The 22732-nt window shown below is 40.5% G+C and overlaps 1 protein-coding gene across 2 annotated transcripts in view; it reads right to left on the minus strand.

Annotated features, from left to right (window-relative positions):
* Positions 1-6518: 6518 nt before the first annotated feature.
* Positions 6519-22732, minus strand: part of CDK19 (cyclin dependent kinase 19) — a 123441-nt gene continuing 107227 nt past the window's right edge. For both annotated transcript variants that reach the window (XM_077175202.1, XM_054629160.2), the window contains 4 exons: positions 20739-20836; positions 19207-19285; positions 13960-14226; positions 6519-11157 (listed from right to left, as the gene is read on the minus strand). In XM_077175202.1, coding sequence (XP_077031317.1) covers positions 11026-11157; positions 13960-14226; positions 19207-19285; positions 20739-20836 — 576 coding nt within the window. In that variant the 3' untranslated portion in view covers positions 6519-11025. The remainder of the gene's footprint in view (positions 11158-13959; positions 14227-19206; positions 19286-20738; positions 20837-22732) is intronic.

The following is a 22732-nucleotide window of genomic DNA, read 5'->3' on the forward strand; positions in this document are numbered from 1 at the left end:
AGGAATCCAAGTTTCCATCAGCCCTTACTGTTTAACTTGCAGATCAATGAGATGGATTTCCTCAGCAAGACCTGTGCTCCCCAAGTAGAGGATCCAGCTTCATGGCAGATGATGCCTGCCATACTGCTGAACTGCCTAACTCTGTCCAAGTAGGACTATTATTTTCTTCACAGCTTCTTCAGTCGTCTCCAATGAGACACACCATGCTTTAATCCACAATGGTATATCATATGTAAGAAAATTTGAAGACTATAATCCCAAGAGGGCTCAGACTGTTCTCTGAAATACATGCTGTCATGTTAGATATCCTGACAGACAATATCCAAGCTGTCAGACAGTTCCCCAGGACAGCAGACAGCACTGACAGCAGATATCCTCCCTGGCAGTAAAGTGAAATAAACCACCCAAGGGCACTCTGAATACACCTTTTTTTAAAATGTATCTGCCATTAACCATAAAATGGTCACCTCAGGTGCAGATTGCCATGTCTCTGGAGAAGAGAGGCTTTGTGTAGGACTGGGAAAAGCTAAGCCATAATATGAAAAGGGGAACTTTTGCCAAAGCTTAGAGCAGCCCTAGCAGATGAGAACAGAGCAGGGGAAACAAAGGATTGGAAGGGATCAAACCTTCCTCAAGTCCACCCAAATCCAGTGAACTGTCAGTTATACTGTGAGACCCTCCTGTGGGACAGCACAGCAAAACAAGATCTGTATCTGGGGTTCTGCAGAGAAGCAGAAGACACTTCCCAAAACTTCCCAAAATCTTCCCCTCACCCACACATGGGACTCATAAGACTGTCCAAAAAATCTCAGGGCCAAAAACATCTTGGAAGATGGGTACCGCAGCCCCACTCCATGGAGGCACGCAACCACGGAGCTGGGCAACCCAGTGCGTCACCCTTCCAGCCAGGAGCGAGCTGCTCTGCACGTGGCACCTTCCCCTCTGCTCTCCCCCCGAGGCCCTGGGGAGCGGCCTGCGTGGGGGGAAGCGATGCACAACATGCCCATGGCTGCTGTGCTGTGCTGGCACCTTGCTGCTGGCACCGGCCTCCTCCACGCTTCCAGCTGCTCGTGCCCCACTTTGCAAGGCTGGCATTTGCCATGGGCCTTCAGGAGGCCCAGAGAGTTTCTGTGAGGCGCCATGGTCTTTGTAAAGTGTCCATAAGAGAGGAGCCCGGTGCCAGAGCCCCTCTGTCCCAGACAAGAGTGGCACACCAGCAGCACCACCCGCTTCCAGGCCGCCCCAGGCGCTGCCGGCACCGTCCCAGGACGCCCACTGCTGCAACATGTGCGGACAGCTTGCACAAGGTGGGGACTCGGGCTCCTGGGGGCTGCGCAACCTTCCTTCCCATCTCTGCACGTGGGCCCTGCTCTGGAGCCGCTCCATGGTGGCACATTGCATTCACCACCCCTTGCATGCACCACCAACAGGGGACCTCTGCGCCCACGCCAGAGCGCACCAACCCAACAGCTCACATCCATCAACAGCAGCAAACCTCCACATCAGGTCTGTGCACGGGCTGAGGGACCTGCCCGTGCCACACACCACCTCCCCTTGCAAAAGGGATGGTTCCAGCTGGGAGGAGGTGGGTCTGGCTCAGGGAACTGCACTCCCAGCCAGCAGCTGCCAGGCTGGGAGCTGGCCTGGAACCCAAGGAAGCGCTCACGTTACACGGTGGGGACGTCTGGCCCTGAACATCCCAGGCTGCCATACGTGGGGTAAATCTGAACCCTGCTCTGTGAATGCTCAGCACTGTTATATTTAGGATGCATAGCTGTGCTGGCTACACAGGGTATCCTGTTTTCTCAGGGCATTTTTGGGAAACCAGTTATTCCTTAGTTCCACATTTGGATATGTGCGTGAGAACAGTGAGGCATAGGAAACTTCCTTAGGCTTTTTGGTTTAAGAAGTGATAGCAACTATCAACGTCAACACAGTTTCATTAGTCACACTGGTCTAAACAAACTTAGGACATATCCCAATAATTTAAACCTGCATACTCTTGTAATTCACCTGTAGGGTAAGATCCTGAAATTCCAAAGCAAAAGTGTGTTTTGTTTTCATATTCACACATCCAGAAACCATCCCTAATCTCACAGAAACAGGCGTAATTCCCACTCTCTTCCTGTGTCCCCTCTGTAAGCATGCCATGTTGCTGTACTGGAATTTCAGCCCACACAAGGACAAGCATGAATGCTGCTGTGGTGCTCCCTTGAGTTCATTTTCAAGGTAATGGATAGGCTATCCAGAGTCAGGGCCAGTGCATTGCTGATCTCTCCACAGCACATACGAAACATACTGAAGGAGCTAGGCAGAACACAGACAGATTACCACATCTCTGATGCATGAGAAGCAGCAGTGATAATGCACTCCTGGAATGGTACAACCACTGTGTATTTATAAAAGCATGACGCACTGCAACTGATTTATGAGCTTGGCACGTTAGGTGGGAAGAGAATATGCCTGGTTCTGATAGAGCTGGCAGGTTGTTCCTTACATCCTCCAGCACACACGATCCACTGACAAGTATTTCATAAGATTTAAGTTAGCAAGTCACAGCTGAGCATGTCTCCACAGTCAATATATGCAAATGTTATCGTGTGAGACTGAGCTCTTGGAGTTGGAAGTGTATGGCCATTGTTCAAATGATATATGTCACAATCTCAGATGACTCAAATGCACTTAAAATACCTCTACTATTGCTCTGTATGATAAGAGAAGCTGCTTTCTTCCTACTTTCCAGAACCAACTGTTTCAAAGCCACAGGGGACTTCCAGCTTTCATCTAGCAGCAGCATGATGTAGAAGCAACTCTTGATAATCCCCACTGGGACATACCACCAGGGTGTGGTAGTAGATGTCCCCATTTTTTCCTAAATGAGTAGGGATTTATTTCTATGCTTGTGGGATACTGCAAGCTACAAGAAAACTTTTGGATGCTTAAAGAAAAGCTCCATTATTACCATTACTCTGAAACCACAAACTATGCAGATTTTCATGCATTTATGGGTAGGTAAGACCAAAGTCTATAAAATTCTTGACATGATCAAGTCAGTCTGCTTGCTATGTGCAGGGAATTTTGTAAAGGTGACTCACATCAACTTTGCTGAGCATACTTTCTACAGTTGTGATGCTGCACACATAAATATTTATTTCAAAAGCAAGTGTTGCAGTTCCTACACAATGTCGTGGTATGATCTGCCTCTCCTTGAATCTCCTCTGCTGCAGTGGAAGGATTGACACCAGCAAGGGAGATGCCTGATCTCCTTTGGGTCCTCTTCCATAGCAAATTAATGTTCTGAGTTTTACTGCCAAAACCAAACTACTGGAAACTGTCCTTCTTTCTTCTGTACCACTGCAAAAACAAGTAATACAATTACAAAAGGTTGAAAACTGAAAATCATAATTACACTTTCACAAATTACTCATTCCACATCATACTAGATAATGGTAAGATGTTTTAGAACAATAGATGTTTTAGAACTGCACAGCCTTGCAGCAATTATATGATCTGATAATTTACAATCATCTCATAATACTGTCTGTCAAACTGGGGGGCCACAGGAGCCTTTTGCATAAGACTTTAAGCCTTTAATTTTGCAGTGCTCTGGCTCACCTTTCAGCCAAGGAAGTGTGTTTTCTGTAAAAGCTGATTGCTTTTCCACAGACCTGTGTGACCTGAACTTACAGGTTAAAGTTCAGTGTCCACCTGGGTAAATTATCTGCAAGACTGAATTGACAACCGTGCCCCTGACCAGGTCATGCATGCAGAGCTGAGGTTATCTTTTCAGAGCAGGGCTGTGCCACATTGCCAAGACAAAGGCAGAAAACATTTTTAACAAATGTTATACTTAAAAGTATTTAGAATTTCATTATGAACTGGAGAACTTCAGATACCTAAATTTGATAGCATTAAAACTTTTTTACAATATCTAAAGGCTGCATGCTTCCCACTCCTTTTCCCTCCACAACATCCCAGGGAATTCCTATTTGTGGGTACAGGGAAGAATCTTCCAATGTAGGCTTACATGCAGGACACAGAAAGGATGTCTGGGCCGTACATTACTTGGCATATTTGGTTCATAATTAAAACTTTGTCTGCTGCTGATAGGTATGAAGAATTCCTTTCTTCAGTGCTTCACATATCAGGCTTTTTGGTATTTGAGACATTATATTTTGTGGGATGGAGATGGCATAAAATATATTATTGCTGGCTATCACATCATATCCAAGATTCAGTAGCAAATAACTAATTTTTCTAAAGTAATATTTAAAGAATTATTAAAGTAATATTAAAGAAATTTAAATATTTTTATTTACTGTGTTTATTGACAGTGCAAGCAAAAGTAAAAATCCATTCTGGGAATGCACTGGGGCAAAGGTGTCCTTTCTGTAATGATTTCATATACCAGCTTTTTCAAACAACTTCTTACTGAACAACATCATAAGACATTTTAGCTAAGAGAATGTATTGCTGAATACTTCATCCAGCCACATTTTCTGTGCATGCAATGCACATGTAGAAGTTAAATACTCTCGGGCTGTCCTCTTCATAAGGCTTCAAAGAACACAAAATAATCATAGAAATGGCTTGTTACAGACCCTACAATACACACAGCAGTGTGCCAATACACCAAGCTGGAAAAACTGATCCTATTCCAAGGCAAGTACATTATATAAAAAAATATTAGGTAGGTTAGTATTACTTTCAGACTTGCAATTATAATGATAGTAATACTGACAATAATAATTTTAAACACCTACTTTGGATTAACTTGGCCATCTGTTACATAACAGTTGTGGTACTCCCCCAGCAATTTCAGCAGCTCAGTTATGACTGTACACACATCTTTCATAACCTTGTTGGTGATTCTAATCTACCTCAACAACTGCTGTTCTAATAAATATTTCTTGCAAATGAAAAAAATCATTGTAGTAATTATGCCATAATAATTTTCTAAATTACTATAAACCCACCAAAATAAGCTAAAGCTTATGTTTTTTTCTATGATCATAATCAAGGATATGAAGCTCCCTGGAAAGTAAAAAAGCAGAACCTACTTATTAAAACAACGTTACAAGAACACCATCATTAACTTTTGCTAGCTATTGGAACACTGATTGCTCAGCTTCTGTGATTAGCCAAATTAAATTGGTGTTTGGCACTAACATGATGCTTCTTGTGTTGAAATAGCACATGGAAAGTGACAGCACTACTACTGTGTATTGTCCAGCAGTAAACCACCATGATATTACAGTGATTATTATTCATATTCCAGAGTCCTGCAAGCCCCAGTCACAAAACTACTGTATCAGAACAAAATGACTGTTCTTGTCACAGGGAGCTTGCAAAGGGCATGCAGGGAGGTGATGGATGCAGACTGGAAGGCAGAATGAACACTGGAACAGTTTTCATTTACACAATAGATATGACTCCTTGCACACCAGTAGTGTGTAAAATACTAAACTTCTGTATACATCAACACCAGGGGGCTTTAATGAGGGATGCAGAAGACACCAAGGAGGGAATTTTTCAGAATTTTATGCAACATCTCTTCAGAAACAACCGGCAATTGGAAACAGAGGCTTAAAATGCTTATTTAGAAGTCTGAAAATGAACGGTGCAGAGGCTGACCTGGTGGGACAATGAGACCAAGAGATAACTTACATAACATCTTGATTTGAGTAAGAGGGATGGTGTAACAGCAGGCTTTGGCAGTCATGAGCAAGTGAAGAGAGAAGCTTTACAGCTAATGCAACAGAGATGCCAGAGCCAAGGCAATAACACAAAACAAGAAGCAACAAGTCAAAACAAAAGACTAATAAACAATCCATTCTGCAACTTTCTCAGTGGCTGTGAAATCAAAGTTGTTTAGCTGTCAAGGAGAAAAAAGGGCACCATTAATTCAGATCAGTATGATCAGGCTGGATTAGACTGTAAACCGAATGACCAGGTAGGAAAACCAGGGAGAGATGTGCTGTAAAAGAATGGAGATTGAGACAGAGCTGGCATAGGAAGTTTTAGAAACATGCAAGTCAAAGCTGTTTACTAAGCACAATCATATCAACAAAAGGACAACAGAAGCAGAAACCCTGAAGGTTACAGAGTTGGGAATATTCAGTTGCAGTGAGGCTGTCTTGAGGTGTCAGAGTGCAGACTGAGCTTTTTGTCAAAAGGCCACTCCTATTCCCACCCTTGTGTAAAAGGTACATCAAAAAACAAAGCCTCTTTCTTAATGCAATGGGCAGTGCAAGTAAATCTCAACCGTTCTTACCCATACAACTGTTATGGAAAAGACAAGTAGAATTTTTGGAAGAAGTCATCCATCCATCCATCCATCCATCCATCCATCCATCCATCCATCCATCCATCCATCCATCCATCCATTGTCAGATGGAACAGAAACATGCAGACTAGCAAAGCACACAAAATCTCACCGTGAAAACCCACCAATAATGCTCTAGATCATACTTTCCATGTTAACACCTGAAATACTTGAAATGCTCCAAGATCCAGCAGAAGGAGAAAGCAGGAAAGCCTTTATTTCCAGAACAGAGTAAACCAGCTTTCTTTTTCAGAAGATGCATCTACAGGATTGTCATGTAAGTAATAATGAATCTCAAGGAGTGCCATCAGTGTGGCATACCCGTACACTTACGAGCAGAGAGCAAAACCTAAGAGAACACTCCATCCATCCTGCTTTCCATAAGGCTTCATTCTATTTTGAGAGACACATACCTGTGAAGATCCTCGTGGGCATTTTAAAAACTGCAATTTCAACTCTGAGGTTTTGCAAGCTTTGTTTTCTGTGGTGCATGATATCATAAACATCCTGAATATAATTACAACTGCAATTTTGTGGGCTGTATTTTCCCTACTGGTAGCCCAAAGTTGACGTTTACAAAAACTTTTCTGCACACTTATTTGATTTGAACTTTTTATTATTATTACAAATGTATATTATTTTATTAAAAAAATTCACACTGAAGCAAAGTCAATTCCATTTCATTACAACCAAGAATATAAAATAAATGCAATGAACTCATAGCTTGAAATGAACACAGCCATTTCAAGAGTGACATCAGGACAACTTAAAAGCAGTAAACTCTCAACTCTAGAATGAGAAACAAGTATTTTGCTTCGTGGTTTTGGTAGCCCATTGGCACGGGCACTACTGAATGCGGCCACCACAGATCTAGAGCAGGAAAGTTTTGTGGCAGCACCAGGCGCATACACAGTAATTTCTAATGGAAACTACAAAAATGAAAGATGCGTGCATGAAATTATTAGGAAAAAAAATAACTGAGTAGAGACAGGCACACTTCCACAAATAGTAAACATGGGAATATACAACTAGAACAATTTGAAAAGTTACTACCTTACATATATAAAAAGTTCTTTAAATTGCTGTTAAAAAGGACACGTTCTGTCCAGATTTTGTGTAATACTTTTTAGTGTCTACACAAGACAAATTTTTAAAAAAATTAAATAGCATTAATTTACTACTAAATATTTAGGAGATAACAGTGCATTAAGGACTTTTTTTCATATCGTAATACACATCGCTCCTGTCTGGCGACATTTTTAGAAGATTACGTATGGCCTTATGTACAATACATTTATTTAATCCTAAAACAATTCTTTACTTAATGGTGTTAAAGTACCATTCCTGAAGATTATGAAGGGGAACTAAGCTTATTATGTTTATATAAAATATCATACATATTTGAACACTTCTAGCTTCCCGCCACCCCTCCCACTACGAATGCGCTTCCCTCCCCCTCCCCAGATACAGTGTCACAGATACAGTGCAGGAGTCGCAGCTTTCCCTATATTTTTCCTTCATTGTGCAGTTTGTGCTACATAAACTTCACCAACGAGGACCAGGCTGCTCATCCCATTAATTCCCCACGTGTTTGTTTCCTCTGAGCCACGACATGAAAAGCTGTGCTCAGCAGCCTGTTCTCCCACCAGGATGGAGAAGACAGCTCTGTGCCTCTCAGTACAGGTGTGAAACACTTTGCTGAGGGTCTATAGGTTATGGGCAGAGACAGAGCTGAGTAATAAAGAAACTGCACAGGCAAAAAAAAAACCCATAAAAATTACGTGGTCCTGGTTTCCCATGACAAACTGCACTATTCACTTCTGAAAGCGGAGAGTTTTTACCTCACGGGATAACCCCTAGGCAGCAAGGCTTCTTCCACTATGACTGCTACCAACCCTGGCAGCATGCATCAAGCTCCCAAGAAAAGGCAAATTATTTCACCCCAGTGAAGAAACTACAAGAGTGTGCAGAGCCTACAATTTGTAGCCAGGGCTGTTGCTTTTATTCCCTCTCCTCTTGGCTGTGAATTTTGGAGGAAGACAGCTTGGCTTCACCTGTGCGCATAAAAGCTAGAGAGAGGAGTGGCATGTGGTCATCTACCAACCCAACCAAGACAAGAAATGCAAGTGCAGCTGAGAGAGGTTGTGGCAGTCACTCTAGAAGCTGGAAGTTCACTCAATTAAAGCACCTTACATTGCTGTGAAGTTTCACACTCTACATACAGATTAATCTACACCATGATTTTGCCTTATTGGCTCAAGAGCCCACCTTAATTAACCAATGGTCCCCTGCCACCTCCTGATCTCGTATGAATTTTGATGACCAGCTGCAAGTCACAGCAAGGAAAAGAAATGTTAGATAACCGTAGTAGAAAAGACAAAATAATTTTGAGAGAACAGAAGGATGAAAAGAACACAAGGTGACAAAAATCACTCTGCCATAAGTTAATTTCCAGAAATGTGACATTCAAATTACAGAAGTATAAAAGAAGTGTTACTTAATAGCATTGGCCAAACACCCATTTGATCAAAAGTACCTCATCCTAACATCAGTAAGGGGGGAAACAGAAAGAATGTCACCCCATAGTCACTGAAATGAAGGAACAATTAAAACCTGTCCTTTCAGAGTACTACAGTATGTATAAAATGTAGCATTTCAAGGGTTATACATTGAAAGTATTCTTTGGGAGATTATTTTCCCCAGAAAGAATTTTTCCCTTCAATTGCTTCATTTAGTTTTTCACCACCTTCTTATCCATTTGATGACAAAAGCAGGTTTTAGCTTTTCTGGAGCAGCTTGGTGTTGTCAAAACCACGTGATGGTAGGAATGGCCAAAGCAAGCCAACTGCTCACACAAAGCAGAAAAACAGCATGAGTTTGAGGAGGAAGGGGACATTAAAGATGACTGGGAGATCAAACCAGTAGAACCATATAATATGTGATGAAAAGCATTCTCCTCAGAGCAAACAGACCTACTCATCTTGCTGCATCTGGTCACAACTTCAGTGTGAATGTGCACGGGTACACCATTTGTTTTGTGTGGCACAGGACAAAGAGAACACCCTGCAGTACAAAAACCTGTTACCACTGACCACTTACAGCTGAACTCCTGTCACCTCTTCTCTGGATACCAGCTGCAGAAGCTCTCTGATGTAACACTGCAGTAGCTCTCTAAATGCATTCCTCCAGGTTTTCTGCCACAAGAGCCAGCCTTATTTCTGAAGGCTGAAGCAAAAACGAAGCTGTCCCAAATTACGTGTTGTGTCTCTCTGAATAACTGTGGTTCCAGAAGTTGGACAATAATGCTCTGATTATGCTTCTGAACTCTTGCTTAATTACTAGGGATTTTCTGCAAGCTACCCATCCACTTACAATCCCTTAGGCACAATCAAAACATGTTTGCTCTAGGGAAAAAGAAACATTTCAGTGCAATCAAGCGCATCTGGTGTAACTAATCTGGTTAATCACAGCAATGTGAGGGACACAGAATATGCATTATAAACAAGAAAAAGGAACCATTTTCAACATGCTTTTCAAACTGCACAATAATTTCTCTTAATTATAAATTCTAACATAAAATGATTAAATGCATTTGTTTTTGCAAGTCTTAGTATTTCTGTCACCTTTAAATTTTGAGAACTGACTCAGGAATGTGAAAGAAAGCTAAATTTATAGAACTCTCACACACATTAATAAGCTACTTTGCAGAAATACAGAAAAAGCCCGTCATCCACATTCCTACTGAGGCTTGAGGGCAGTAAATACATTTTCCTGACTATTTTGGTGTCCAGCCTGGGAAGACATTCCTTTCTTCTGTTCCAACAGATCCTGAAAGCATCTCCTTTTCATGTGACTGTCCTGGTTTCATTTAAAGTAATGCTTAATTTAAAACTAGTCAGAGCATGATCACTGTGATTTCAAGAATTCAATGTGAATGAGTTAAGAAATATCAGCCATCTTCTGTTTGGCGTTCAGTCCAGTAGCATGAAGCATATCTGTCGCTGCAGAGACTTGGGTGGGTTTTTTTTTCTTTTTTCATTTTTCTTTTTTCATTTTATTAATTTTTAAAATTTTTTATTTTTAATACTTTGCCTGAAAACTAGACTAATAAAAACAGAATAGTAAAATACTCTGGAACAGTAAAATTTTGCTGTTCTTGACATCCATGAGCAAAACAGTAATATCCTGTGAAAATAACATAGTGCTTTAAAAAGGTGCAATATACCTGTATAGCTAAACTGGTTCGCCTAGTATAAAACTAACTATATACAAGCTTGAAAGCCTGGGAGTTCAAGATTTTAAAACTTTAAAATCCCATCAAAGAGATTGAAAAGACAGATTTATGGCAATCACTACAGCATAAGGAAGGTGCACCAGGAATCCTTCAAAATTCCAAAAGGTTAAAGAAGTTAAGTGCTGGGTTCAGATCAGAAGGGTTCATTAGAGTAACCACAATGGAGCACATGCAAGGGCAGGAAGGAAGGAAAACTTCACAAGAATCTCCTTTATGGCAATAAAGGGATGGGGATGGGGCAGGGATGAGGGAAATCTTCAGTGAGTGAAGTTTTCCTTTTATCATCATGAATTTTAATTCTGCATCATAGTTTGTATTTTTGGTCTTCTCATCGTTATGAACTTCATATTGCTGGAGTCTTCTGGCTTCTAGTCCATTCCTTTCTGAGTGCAGCCTGGCAGGCCCCTCAGTACCTATGAGACTGATGAGATTGGTGATACTGAGAGCTCTGCTGAGACGATGTGGAATAGCCCATTGTACTCTGGGACTGAGAAGATCCCTGAATGTTGCTTTGGTAACTCAGGCGCGAGCTGGAGTGCTGCAGGAAAAAAGAGAGGGATCAAAGGAATGATCATCACAGGTCCAGCCTGCTAGGACCATGCAGCTCAGGAAAATTTTAACCTCTGGTTAAAACATGATTGTTGGGGAAACTGACTAAATAGCGCTACTTTTTAGGGTCCCATAAAACAAGTCGTCATTCTGATCTACAATCAGCTTTAACACAGCACACAAAATACACAAGAACCCTTGAAGGCACCTAAAAGTACAGCATGTACACACCCATTTTCTGAAGAAAAAATACACAACAGACAAAGAGAGCAGACTCCCTTTCAAAATTCATCTGTTTCTTAAACTTTTATCTATCATTATTCTAAATGCTATTAATGCAAATGCTATTAATGCTAAGGCTACAAACACCCTTCTCAAGATAGGCAATATTAAACGTTGTAAACATTTTATTCTTTTCTGAGAAAAAGACAACCATGACTACTACTCAATTTATCTAAAAGAAAAATTGTCCATTAAGATTAAATAATATAATATTAAGTGAGTCTTTTAACCTGATACCTTAACTACTGCAAACAAGGACAACTGCTTAAAAATGGGTATGGGTATGTACATAATCTAACATTCATTTTCCTGAATATTTTTTTTTCCCCCCTCCACAGTTTGGGACTGTCAGTTTAGTGGACTCCAACCTCAGCAAGACAAATTTGTGGATCTTGCAGCCTCCAGCCTGCTGAATTTGCCCTTTCATTATCATAACCATTTCCCATCCAGAATTAATTGTGAGCTGCCCAATAATGCAAGATGCAAAATCACTTGGCATGAGAAGTACTGCTCAATGGACAGGAGACTGTCCAGCAAGGTAAACCCCACCACAATCCCATGATAAGGCTGATTGTGTTACACAGTGTCTGAAACCTGAAAATTTTCTCAAAATTCTAGGAAGTTTTTCAATTTCTAATGGAAAAGAAAAAGAATTGTGATAAATTCTATGATTTTATAGGTGCTCTTTCTGGATGAAAAGCACCAGCTCACCATGGTAAGCAAAATACTCAAGGTCACATAAGGAAGACTCAGCAAAACTCAACAAAGAGCTTTGCACTGTCATTTGTGGAAGCAACAGATACTGAGGTTGGTGAATGACAAAAAAACTTCAACAGAGACTTCAGACCACAAGCTAAATGAAACTCAAAGCAAAGAGAATCTTCCAAATAAGATAAAATGGAGTAAAATTACTGCCTTAAGACTAGAAGAATGCTTTAACTTGCCCATGCTTATTTTTGTTTCACATAGGAGAATTTGTTTTTAATAAAGTCAGACTTGGACAAATTGCAGACATTCCTTTCTGAAACAGAAGATAGTCAGCTAGAAGTTAAAGGCAGATAGCCAAACACAAGTGCAAAAATGGATAATCAGCCCATACAATTTAGTGCATGACGTAAAAGAAACATACAGATCATGATTTTGATGCCTGTGCTGTTAAAGTTTAGAAGGAAAGCGTCACAGAGGGCAAAAAAATCTGGAAAAAAGAATATTTAGACTACCAGCAACTTGCAAGGGGGAAGTTTGCCAACAATTCAGAGAACTGGATAAGAATTCTATGATGGATATCATCAAATGCAGCACACCAGTCCTCAAAGTATAGACCAAACCAGACCAGCCATAAATACTGTGCAGTCAGACAGATGTACTGATCTGTCCAGGCCTCAAGGCTGTCTGGAACTTTTCAAAAAAGAAACCTAGTTGTCTTTCTCCTTAAATTGCCCTCAATGCCTTCATGACAATTTGTAACTAAAGGAGTTAAACAAAAATGGGAGAAATATGTCTGGCACTGAGTAATGAATTGTCTGTGGAGAAGGTCTGGAGGGCTAAGTCAAGACAACTGTAGAGCTGGTGTCTTAAACCCTATTTATTTTAACTTTAAAGCAGCCTGAAAAGACCATTCTCCAAAGCAGGACCCTCTTGGAGGCTAGGAGCCAACAGAATCCCTAGCATAATTTAAAATTTACCCTTAATATCTAACCTTTTTTTTCTTTCAACTAATTACTGCTCCAGCGAGTATAAACTCTGAAATACTGAAGATCCTGGAAAGTTCAATGCTTTCTATATTTAATGTAAGTAACTTTTTCAGTGGAAAATATAATTCTAGTAATCAAAGACAGGTATGCTAATTCAAAAAATATTCAGTGATAGTGCTTTTCCTAATTAATGCTATTGTACCAGAAAACATGAAATCTGTTCTACTTTGGTCACATCAGAAACAGTGCATGTCTTTGTGCCCTAGTCTGGCATGAATCAAATGGATGAACTGAACCAAATTGTCATTCCTGTTCTTACAGGCATTTTTTTTTCTTTAACATTAGAAGTAGTCTTAGAAAGATACCAGAATAAACTACAGAACCACTTCATACATGTGACAATAGGAGGAATTAAATGGGAGAGCCTGGTTCAAACTTTGTTCCTTCTTCTCAGGATTGTCTCACATCTGTGCCTCACATGGGATTTAATATTGCCAAGACTCAAGTATACTGAACTTGATGCAGTGCAGCATTTACAACCACTGGTTTCAGCAAGATTACTCTAAAATATAAAGTTAAGCAAATATTTAAGTGATTCCTGGAGTGGACTAGTCCTCAACACTTTACAGGGTGCAGTACAACTCAAACTGGTATTCTATTGAAAATTACTAATCACAGAACAAAACCTCAGCATGCCTCAGGTTACATCAAAAATTCATTAAAACACGATCTGTTCTTGCAGCTGGGAAAGGGGAAAAATGACATTTTGGCCCTCAGCCCTATAGCATCAGAAGCAGCAAAATGTCCAGAGGTACCTGATAATCTGAAGGCATGACAGGCCCGCCTGAGTTAGCGCCTGAAGGCCCTATGCGTGGTTTCTTGTTGGGAGGCACCTGGCTGAGGCCGGAGTCCTGGCTGTGCTGGAGCCCCGCGCCCGCGCCCCCCGCGGCCGCGCCGGTGCCCGCCGCCGTCCCGTTGGTCTGGCTGCTGCTCTGCTGCTGCGGCTGCGGCTGCTGCGGCGCCGCCTGCGCCTGCTGCTGAGGTGCTGCTTGCTGCTGATGCTGATTCTGCTGCTGCTGATTCTGAGGGAAGAAGCCACACAACACGGTCACTTGCTGTGAGCTGGGTTTGTGAGCTTCATGGAGCTGCCAAGCCCCTGTCACCGAGGGGGAGGCAGGCCCTTGTGTGATGGAACACACAGCAAGGCTAAGTGCTGGGAGAAGTTCACCCCCAGTACAGACCTGCACACCTGGGGGGTATCCACCTGTGATCATTTTGCTTTTTTTAATGAAACAAGCTGGACTTAAACTGGAAAGACAGTCGAGTGCCTCCTACAGCTACCCAGGTGTCCTGGGTTGCAAGATGTGGGTGGGGTTGTATATTCTGTTATCATCTGCTAGAGGTGGGGCAGTTATCTTCTGTTAATTGTGCAGTTTTTCTTTATCTCTTTCACAACCAATCCCCTCTCTGGGGAGATATCTTCTGTTAATGGGCCATTGAGCCTCACTGATAAAATTACATCATCCCATTGTGAGATGCTCCACCCAGCGGGAGGAGCCAAGCATTCCTACCTGGATATAATCTGGGATTTGGAATACCACAGGCAACCTTTTCCACTGGATTCCAAGAGAAGCAGCTTTTTTCTCCACTGGATTCCCAGAGGAAGATCAGGCCCATCTACACTACCACTGAATATTCAGAAGAAAACTACACCCTTTTACAGGATCACTGTTTCAGCAGAACCACACCTGTCACTGCAGGAGGACTGCAGCCACCATTTAGACTGCTACCAACACCCTGACCCACAGTGCGTCAGGTCATATTCTAATTCTGTCACTGTTGGGCTTTTTTTGCTTGTCCTATTGCATTCGTATTTTTAATTTTCCTAGTAAAGAACTGTTACTCCTATTCCCATATCTCTGCCCGAGAGCCTCTTAATTTCAAAAATTATAATAATTCGGAGGGAGGGGGTTTACATTTTCCATTTCAAGGAAGGCTCCTGCCTCCCTTAATGGACACCTGTCTTTTTCAAACCAAGACACCAAGTGTTCAGAGAGGATAAAAGGAACCCTTTATAAAGTAGTAATCACCCAATGAAGTAAATCAAAGCACCCACAATTTCAGTAGTGCTCAATGGCAGACATGGGGAACCCACAGTAAATTGTTCTAAGTGGTTCAATGGCCTTGTTCACACAGAATCAAAACCACATTTCAAACTTTCACTTTTCACCTGAAGAAGGCTGACAGCATTACTGCAAGAAAGGTAAGCACATTGAGACCAAAGGAATTTTATCATGTCTTCCTAGTTGCGAGGAAATTCTGGCAAAACCAGAAACAGGTTTCATTACTATTTTGGTTTCCCATGCTTTTAAGCACCTTGTAAAGAGTGCTGTACAGGGAATAGGGCCCAGCACAGTGCACAATGTACAGGGTCAGAAAATCTTACTGAAATAACAGAAAAGTGAAAATAAACCAGAAATGTTGAAGACAAAAGAGGAGGAAACTGCTGAAAGAAGAATCTGGCAAGGGAAGGAGGAGACTAGCAAAGGAAGAGAAGCCAGATAATTAAGACTACATTGGTTCCTAGAAGGAAAATAAACAGAGAAAAGTGTCACAGAAGGGAAAAAAAAGGTTAAGAAGAAGAACACAAGAACAAAAGATATTGAGAGCTATTCTGGCTTCAGACTAAAAGGAGTATTTGAGGAAGTGGAGGGAAGGTCAGAAAATGAACTGAGTGCAACTCTGTCCTCCATGGTTGCAGCTCTGGGAAAGATATCACTTGCTCATCATGAAAAAAACCCTTCAACTGATATGGATTGAATTAAAAAGCCTTACTATCTTTCCCCTAACATACTGTAAGGAACATTCCAGGATAGGTTTGGGGGTTTTTTTGTAGAATATCTGCTTATATAATGATCAAAACTTTAGTGTGGCAGCCTTTTAATTAAAACCTTACTTTATTAGTTTCTCAGAAATTATGACAACCAGTTGCCACTAGCAGAAAATTCTTGATGTCCCCTTCACCTTGAGGCTTTTAGTTACCTCAGATAAATGACATAAAAGATCTGCATCTATGCCATTCATCATAATAGTCTCCCAAGAGACATTCCAACAAAATTTGCAGTGATGTGTTCATTTAAGACTACAAAGAAGACTTGCATCTTGAAGGAGTTAAGAGATGGCCTGCAATTCCATTTCACATTTAGCAAAACCCATAATGTATCCTCCTGCACGTAGTCCTCAAATCCCATCTCAGTCAAATTCTACTTCCTGGGAGATTTAGACCTCAGTAATCTAAAAAGTTAATCAAACTAGCTTGTAAAAAAAAATTATCAAGAAGCAATTTATTTTTAATAATGGTTTGAGCTTCACTTACACAAACAAAACACCAAGAACTAAGGTACATTTGTGTTACAATTCTGAAATTTGTGTTTTCATAGGAGTGTTTGGGTGCAAGTAAGGTAGTTACTATTGTGTGTGGCATTCACATTTTCTGAACAGAGAGGGACAATTTTCTCTCTCAGGGTTTTTTCCTGGAGAAGCAGAGAGACAAGAAGATAAAAAATATTCTTATCTCTACTTGCTGCTCCTGTTGTTTTGCACATGTGGAATGTGTTGGGAAAATTGTTTACCTGAAGTGATTTGTCAATTGGATTCTGCTGAGGATTGTTTTGTTTCCTTGGCCAATTGGCTCAAAGCTGCATCCTGGCTGTCATGAGAAAGTCATGAGTTTTCTTTAGCATTCTTTGTAGTATAGTTACAGTGTAGTATAATGTAATATAATATAGTTTAATAAAGCAATTGTTCAGCCTTCTGAATCAATGGAGTAGATGCTAATAATTCCCTCAGTTGGGGGCCCCCTGTTTTTTCATAATTGTGTGAGCTGAAAAACTTTAATTTTTTAATGTGTAAACAAATACTGAAGGGACTCTCACAATTAAAGGCAAGAACTTGTTGTAGGTCCCAGGTTTTGTGCTTCAGATTTTAGCACAAAATTTAGTTGACTAGCTGAAGTTTGCTCTTGTGTGGAACTACTATTGCTATTGCCTGGCTAGAGACTGCCCTGTCAGTCTCCAGCTGGGGCCTGGCTGCACTACCTAACTGCACAAAAATGGCATTTTTGAGAAGCAACAACCTTGTCCTCAGGCCAGTCTGGTTCATGGCAGTTCCTAAATGACTAAACTCAGGAAAGGTCCACACTTAGCAACCCACTGCCATATATCACCACTCAGGCACAAATTACCAAAATGAAATTTCAGTCCTACCTAGAAATAAACCTAGCAGAAACTTGCCTACCAGAATTTAAATGATAAAATTACATTTTCACTTTGTTTAACAAACACTTATTTTAGTCTTGCTAACTAACAATTAACCATTTTGAAGAATGGATGCTTATGCTAAATGTTATTTAATTCAGATATAAGTTCCAAATAAACAGAGACAACTTCTCCAGGTTTCCAAATGATTGTACAGATATTTTTGGTTTTAAAAACAAACCAGTAACAAACCAGTCTAAAAAAATAAAACCTTTCATTTACAATAACATCATTAAGCAACAAAACATGGAACAGATTCAACTTTCAGAATAGCCTTTACCTCCACATTTTCTACACTGAGTAATCTACATTTTCTACATTCAATGAGTAATGTGGGACTTGTATTACCTAAATGGTCTAAGAAAAAGTTTAATTTGGAGTGCGTATAAATACCTGACTGTCCTCAACAATCTCAAAGATCATTTATATATTGGCTGTTTTAAATATAAACAGGCCATTGTCATCACCCCTGCAACATTCCCAGGGAAAGGACAGATATTTCCTTTCAAGTACACTGACTTAAATATAAAAAAAGCCAGAGTAATTTTAATTCATAAGGTTTCTTTTTGTTTTTTGAGGCTGTGAGAGTTGAAGCAAAACTAGTAACTAAATTACAATCAAATTGGTATCATGAATTTAATTTTATTTTTGCTCAGGGGTCTGTTTCTTCCTCTGGAAAAATCCATCTGGACACAAAAATCATGGATAACTAACACTTGTTCCCAGTAAAGAAGAATCTGCAATATCAGTTCTGAAAACAAAATTTGCTCTCTAAAATATAGGTTTAAACTCACCTAGTTTGTCAGAAAATTTTGCAGAAAATTGAAAACAGAATATTCATGTCCTCAAATGGTTTCTCTGAAAGACAACAGCCCTTCTCACATAGTGCTCAGATAACTACAGTTCAAGACTGTTCTCTTCACATTTGGTTAGCTATACATCACTGTTGGTGCCTCACTGTACCCTGTTCCATGAAAATAACACGCTGTTTCCTACACTGTGGCACCATTGTCCAGCCTTCACAGCACCATGGGACAATGGCTGCGGTCACACAGCACAGCTGAGCTACACGCACCAAGCAGAGCAGATTATGTTGCAAACACCCCAGAATTTATTATGCACACAAACAAGTTCTCACTCATGTCTATGGGGCTATGAAAGAGAGAATACTCGGAGCAGATTGTTGCTACCAGAACAGTTCAGAATCCTTATTACTCCTTTGTCTGAGGGCCCTTACAACACGATCAGGAAACTGCATGCAGATGGATGAAATGTTCTGATGTAGTGCCAGAAGCAGGCTGCCACTATTTATTTGAGACCCCGACAGCCATCTACATTCAAATGGCTGGATGGATGCCAGTCATACAATGAAAATGCCATTATTTTCGTGTGCTCACAACGTATTTTCTTCATGTGATGCTGCAGGAGGTAGCAAGGTCTTCTTGGAACACAGCAGCTGAGAGCAGGCTGCAGCTGACCAACAGCCCATCCAGCTCATTCCCCACAGGTCAGGGCAAACTGTGCTGGTGATACTACCTGAGACACCCCAAGGCGTCTGATACTCTTCAACTGTCTGAGAAGCAGTTTTAACAGAGCTTTGCCTTGGAAACACATTTTTGTTAATTCTTCATGTTTCATTTTTGGTTAACTCTTCATGTTTCATTAGTTTTCATTTGGAACCATGATGCTTTCTTATTGCATACTTGAAAGTAAAAAAGCCCCAACCAAACAAGAAGTTTACCACACCTTATCCCCTTTCTCTTCAGGTTCATCTTCATTGAGGAATTCTCTTTTCGGATATGGAATCTGACAGCCAGCAAACACACTGAAACACAGTAAACAGTCCACAAATATGTACACATGGCATACATTTACTTAATACTGTGTTAAAAACAAGTGTGTATAACACAACTACATTTCTTGTATTTGACAAATCCTGTTTCCACAAGTGAGTGGCAGTGTGAATACCCAAAATAGGTGCTGATTGTAATGTAAGATCTCTTTGCTGTTGGCACAGGGCTGTCATTTAGAAATCATGGCATGGTTGAACATGCCCAAATGCCAGAACGACCACTTGTTGATCCAGATGGTAAAATGAACAAACACAGTGTCAGAGGTTCCACAACACCCAGTTGGAACATGCATGGCTCACTGAATAAAGGGACTGATCCAAAGAGTATTAATGTCTTATGAGCCTGCCTTGGCTTACAACAGATTTCAATCTATTTGCCAATCACAACTGCAGAGTTACTTTCCCTAAGCTTCTCAGGTCTTGTTTAGGAAAAAAAGATCACTTTAAAATTTATCTGACCAATGGAATTTGGAACATTCCTTAATGTTTATGGCAGAAACCTTACCATAATGTTATCCTGTAATCCATGGGGAGCTACAGTTCTCCACAGGATAGCATCAGATAAACACTAAGCAGAAAATTACTGGTAGATCTTGACCAGTATCAATTTCTTACATTTCTGTGCCAACATTCAGAATGCAATTAACATGATGTGGTTTTTAAAAGGGTGTAAACAGTTCTTAATCTTGTTGCTATGTAGTGTAGAAAAATTAATTTTAAAACCCCAACTAGTATCAACTAGACTCCTTTTTGTTCCAGTGACTGTTCCTTCCTTTTGGTGTTGCCTGCTAGTTGGGGAAACAGTGAAAGCAAAGGTAGAAGTCTACCTGCATCAAGTTCATACAGATCATAATGCCATGCACCACCATGCTTCTGAAAACCGGGAAGAGAAACTGACAAAGTCCGCCAGCTGGAACTGAGTATGTGATCTGAACTTTTCATGACAACAAAATATTCTCTCAAGCCTTCTGAACAAGAGATTTGTGGGATTTTAGGCAGTCATTTATCTCATCACTTTTCTCATACTGTTACCCTGTGAAAAGAGGGCATGGGAATGGACTGTAGTCAGAGAACTGTCCCACTCCTAGGGAAAGGCACAGTCAACCAGGCAATGGAGACCAGTGCTCTGTGAGGCTGTGTGAGGCAGAGATTGATTCACTCAATGCTGCAGTAACGTTGTAACTCTGCCTTTGGTAGTGTGTTCAGAATTACAACACTACTGTGGTACTGGGTTATTTTTCATGACCACTCAGTTCTGACACCAGTACATACAGACACTTGTAGTTTTTACTGAGCATGGCTGAGCTGCTACTTCTTGTATACATAGGTAGGTATCTGTGAATTTTTCAGCTGTCATATCATTCCAGGGACTAGCATATAGCAGAAAGAAATCACCCCAGATGTTCACAGAAGAGGGAATACATACTCTGATGTAGGCAGAGGATCCTCTTGAAAGTAGGGGTCCTGCAAAGCCTGCTCTGAGGTAATTCTCTTTGTAGGGTCCATAGTAAGAAGCTTCTGAAGCTGCAAAGCATAACAATAAAAATAGCAAAAAGCTTATCAAACTATCATTTTTCAAACTATGACTTGTATGTCTTGGATTGTGGATTGCTAAACTATTTCTGGCTTGTCCAGACAAGCCTAAGTTAGCATTGCTTGCTCAGTGAAGTTCCCGAGAACTACAATGCACATCCATCAAAGTACTGTGGTTGTGAAGTACTTCTCACGTATTAAACAGTTAAGTGTATCAGGCAGTATTAATTGCTCAGGCTGAACCACTGCACTAAAGCAATGCTAAATTCAGCTATTACAAGTTCATAAAACATTATTTCTAAATAATAGCTTTTTGTTGTGGTACATGTATAGCTTTTATACTGTTCTACACTGCTGACACAAAAGGAAAAAAAGTGTTAGAATGGACTGAACACGACTGATAGCTTTAGGGACGGAAACCATAAATCTTCATTTTTTGCACTGGCAACATTCCAGAATCAGAGCACTCTGCTACTCATGCAGCTCCCAAACCCACTCCAATTTGTACAAAAATGAGAAGGAACAGACCCTTCCTAGTAACCTTTCTTCCTTGCTAGGAGGAAAACAAGCACAAATTTATTAGCTAGAATTCTTTTGACTGCCGCAGGCTATGAAAGAGGATTACAATATATTAGTAGTATAAAATAGGAATTCTAGACATATCACATAATTTAAAATAGTTACTTATTTATCACATTCTGATAAACTTACAGCAGGAAATTTGGGTGCTCACATTATACAGCATCCTGCTCTCACACAATACTCTTTCAATTCAAGCCAGTAGTGAAAATAAATTTCCTTCTGTAAAGGACATCTCAGCTCAAACTCTCTTTCAGGTCTCCAACAAAAACTGCCTGGATATTCAACAAAAGAATGTGATTTTGGCATGGGTATTTGGGGCTTTTTATTCCAATGAATTAAAAACCTAACATACAATTCTATATTCTATATATATATATATGCTACAGCAAACAGCCTCAGTAAAAGCACTCACCCTCCTCAAGAAAGGAAATACAAGGAATTTTTCAATAGTTGCAGTTAACCTTACTTGATAGATTAGGTCTCAAAACTCTCTGTACTTTTGCCATTTCCTTCCCAACACTCATTCACATACTTTATGGGCCACAAACCTCTAAAGACTCACAGCAAAACAGCCATTTGGGCTGTCTGTCCATCCATCAGTTCATTTGCAACTAGTTCCTAAATGGGTTTCTGCTGCTTGCCTAGAGATACAACTCAAACTATTCCTGCATTGTGTACACCTGGAGGGTTTGAATGGGCACTTATTTACTGTATTTTTGTGTGGTGAGATTACTCTTAACCCTACATTTTCTGTGCATCTAATGAAATGTTGGCTCTCTACATAGTGACCTCACACAATACAATACAGACAACAGTTTGGTACTCAGTATCTTTACTTCAAATCACCTTTCCCTACATGAAAATTTTTTGTCAGCTAGAGCAGCTTCTGGCTCCATTACAGGTTATACAAATTTCCCAGTTCCTCCACAGTGATTTGTAGAGACAAAAATGCATAATCTGTACAAGGCCACTCCTGGTACCAGATGTCATCGTTGACAGAAGAGCACAGGGCATCAACTTCTGTCCCCTGGACTCCTTCCTTTAGCATTCCTGCTTCACTCCTGAGGATACAATCAGCTAGCCCATTCCAAGTAATACCACACACAATATCACTCCCAGCAAGATAATCTGCCTATTGGTGATGCTACTGTGAACCAACTTTGAGAAACTCTGATTATCTGTAGCTTCTGGGAAAATGAATTAAAAAAAAAGTCTGGAGACAACTTGTTTTTAGGGCAGCAGCTGCTAAGACAACATAGGAAACAAAGCCAATGAGACTCGATTTCATCAAAATCTCATACTTCC

This window comes from Agelaius phoeniceus, chromosome 3 (assembly GCF_051311805.1).
Source record: "Agelaius phoeniceus isolate bAgePho1 chromosome 3, bAgePho1.hap1, whole genome shotgun sequence".
In the NCBI taxonomy this organism is placed as follows: Eukaryota; Metazoa; Chordata; class Aves; order Passeriformes; family Icteridae; genus Agelaius; species Agelaius phoeniceus.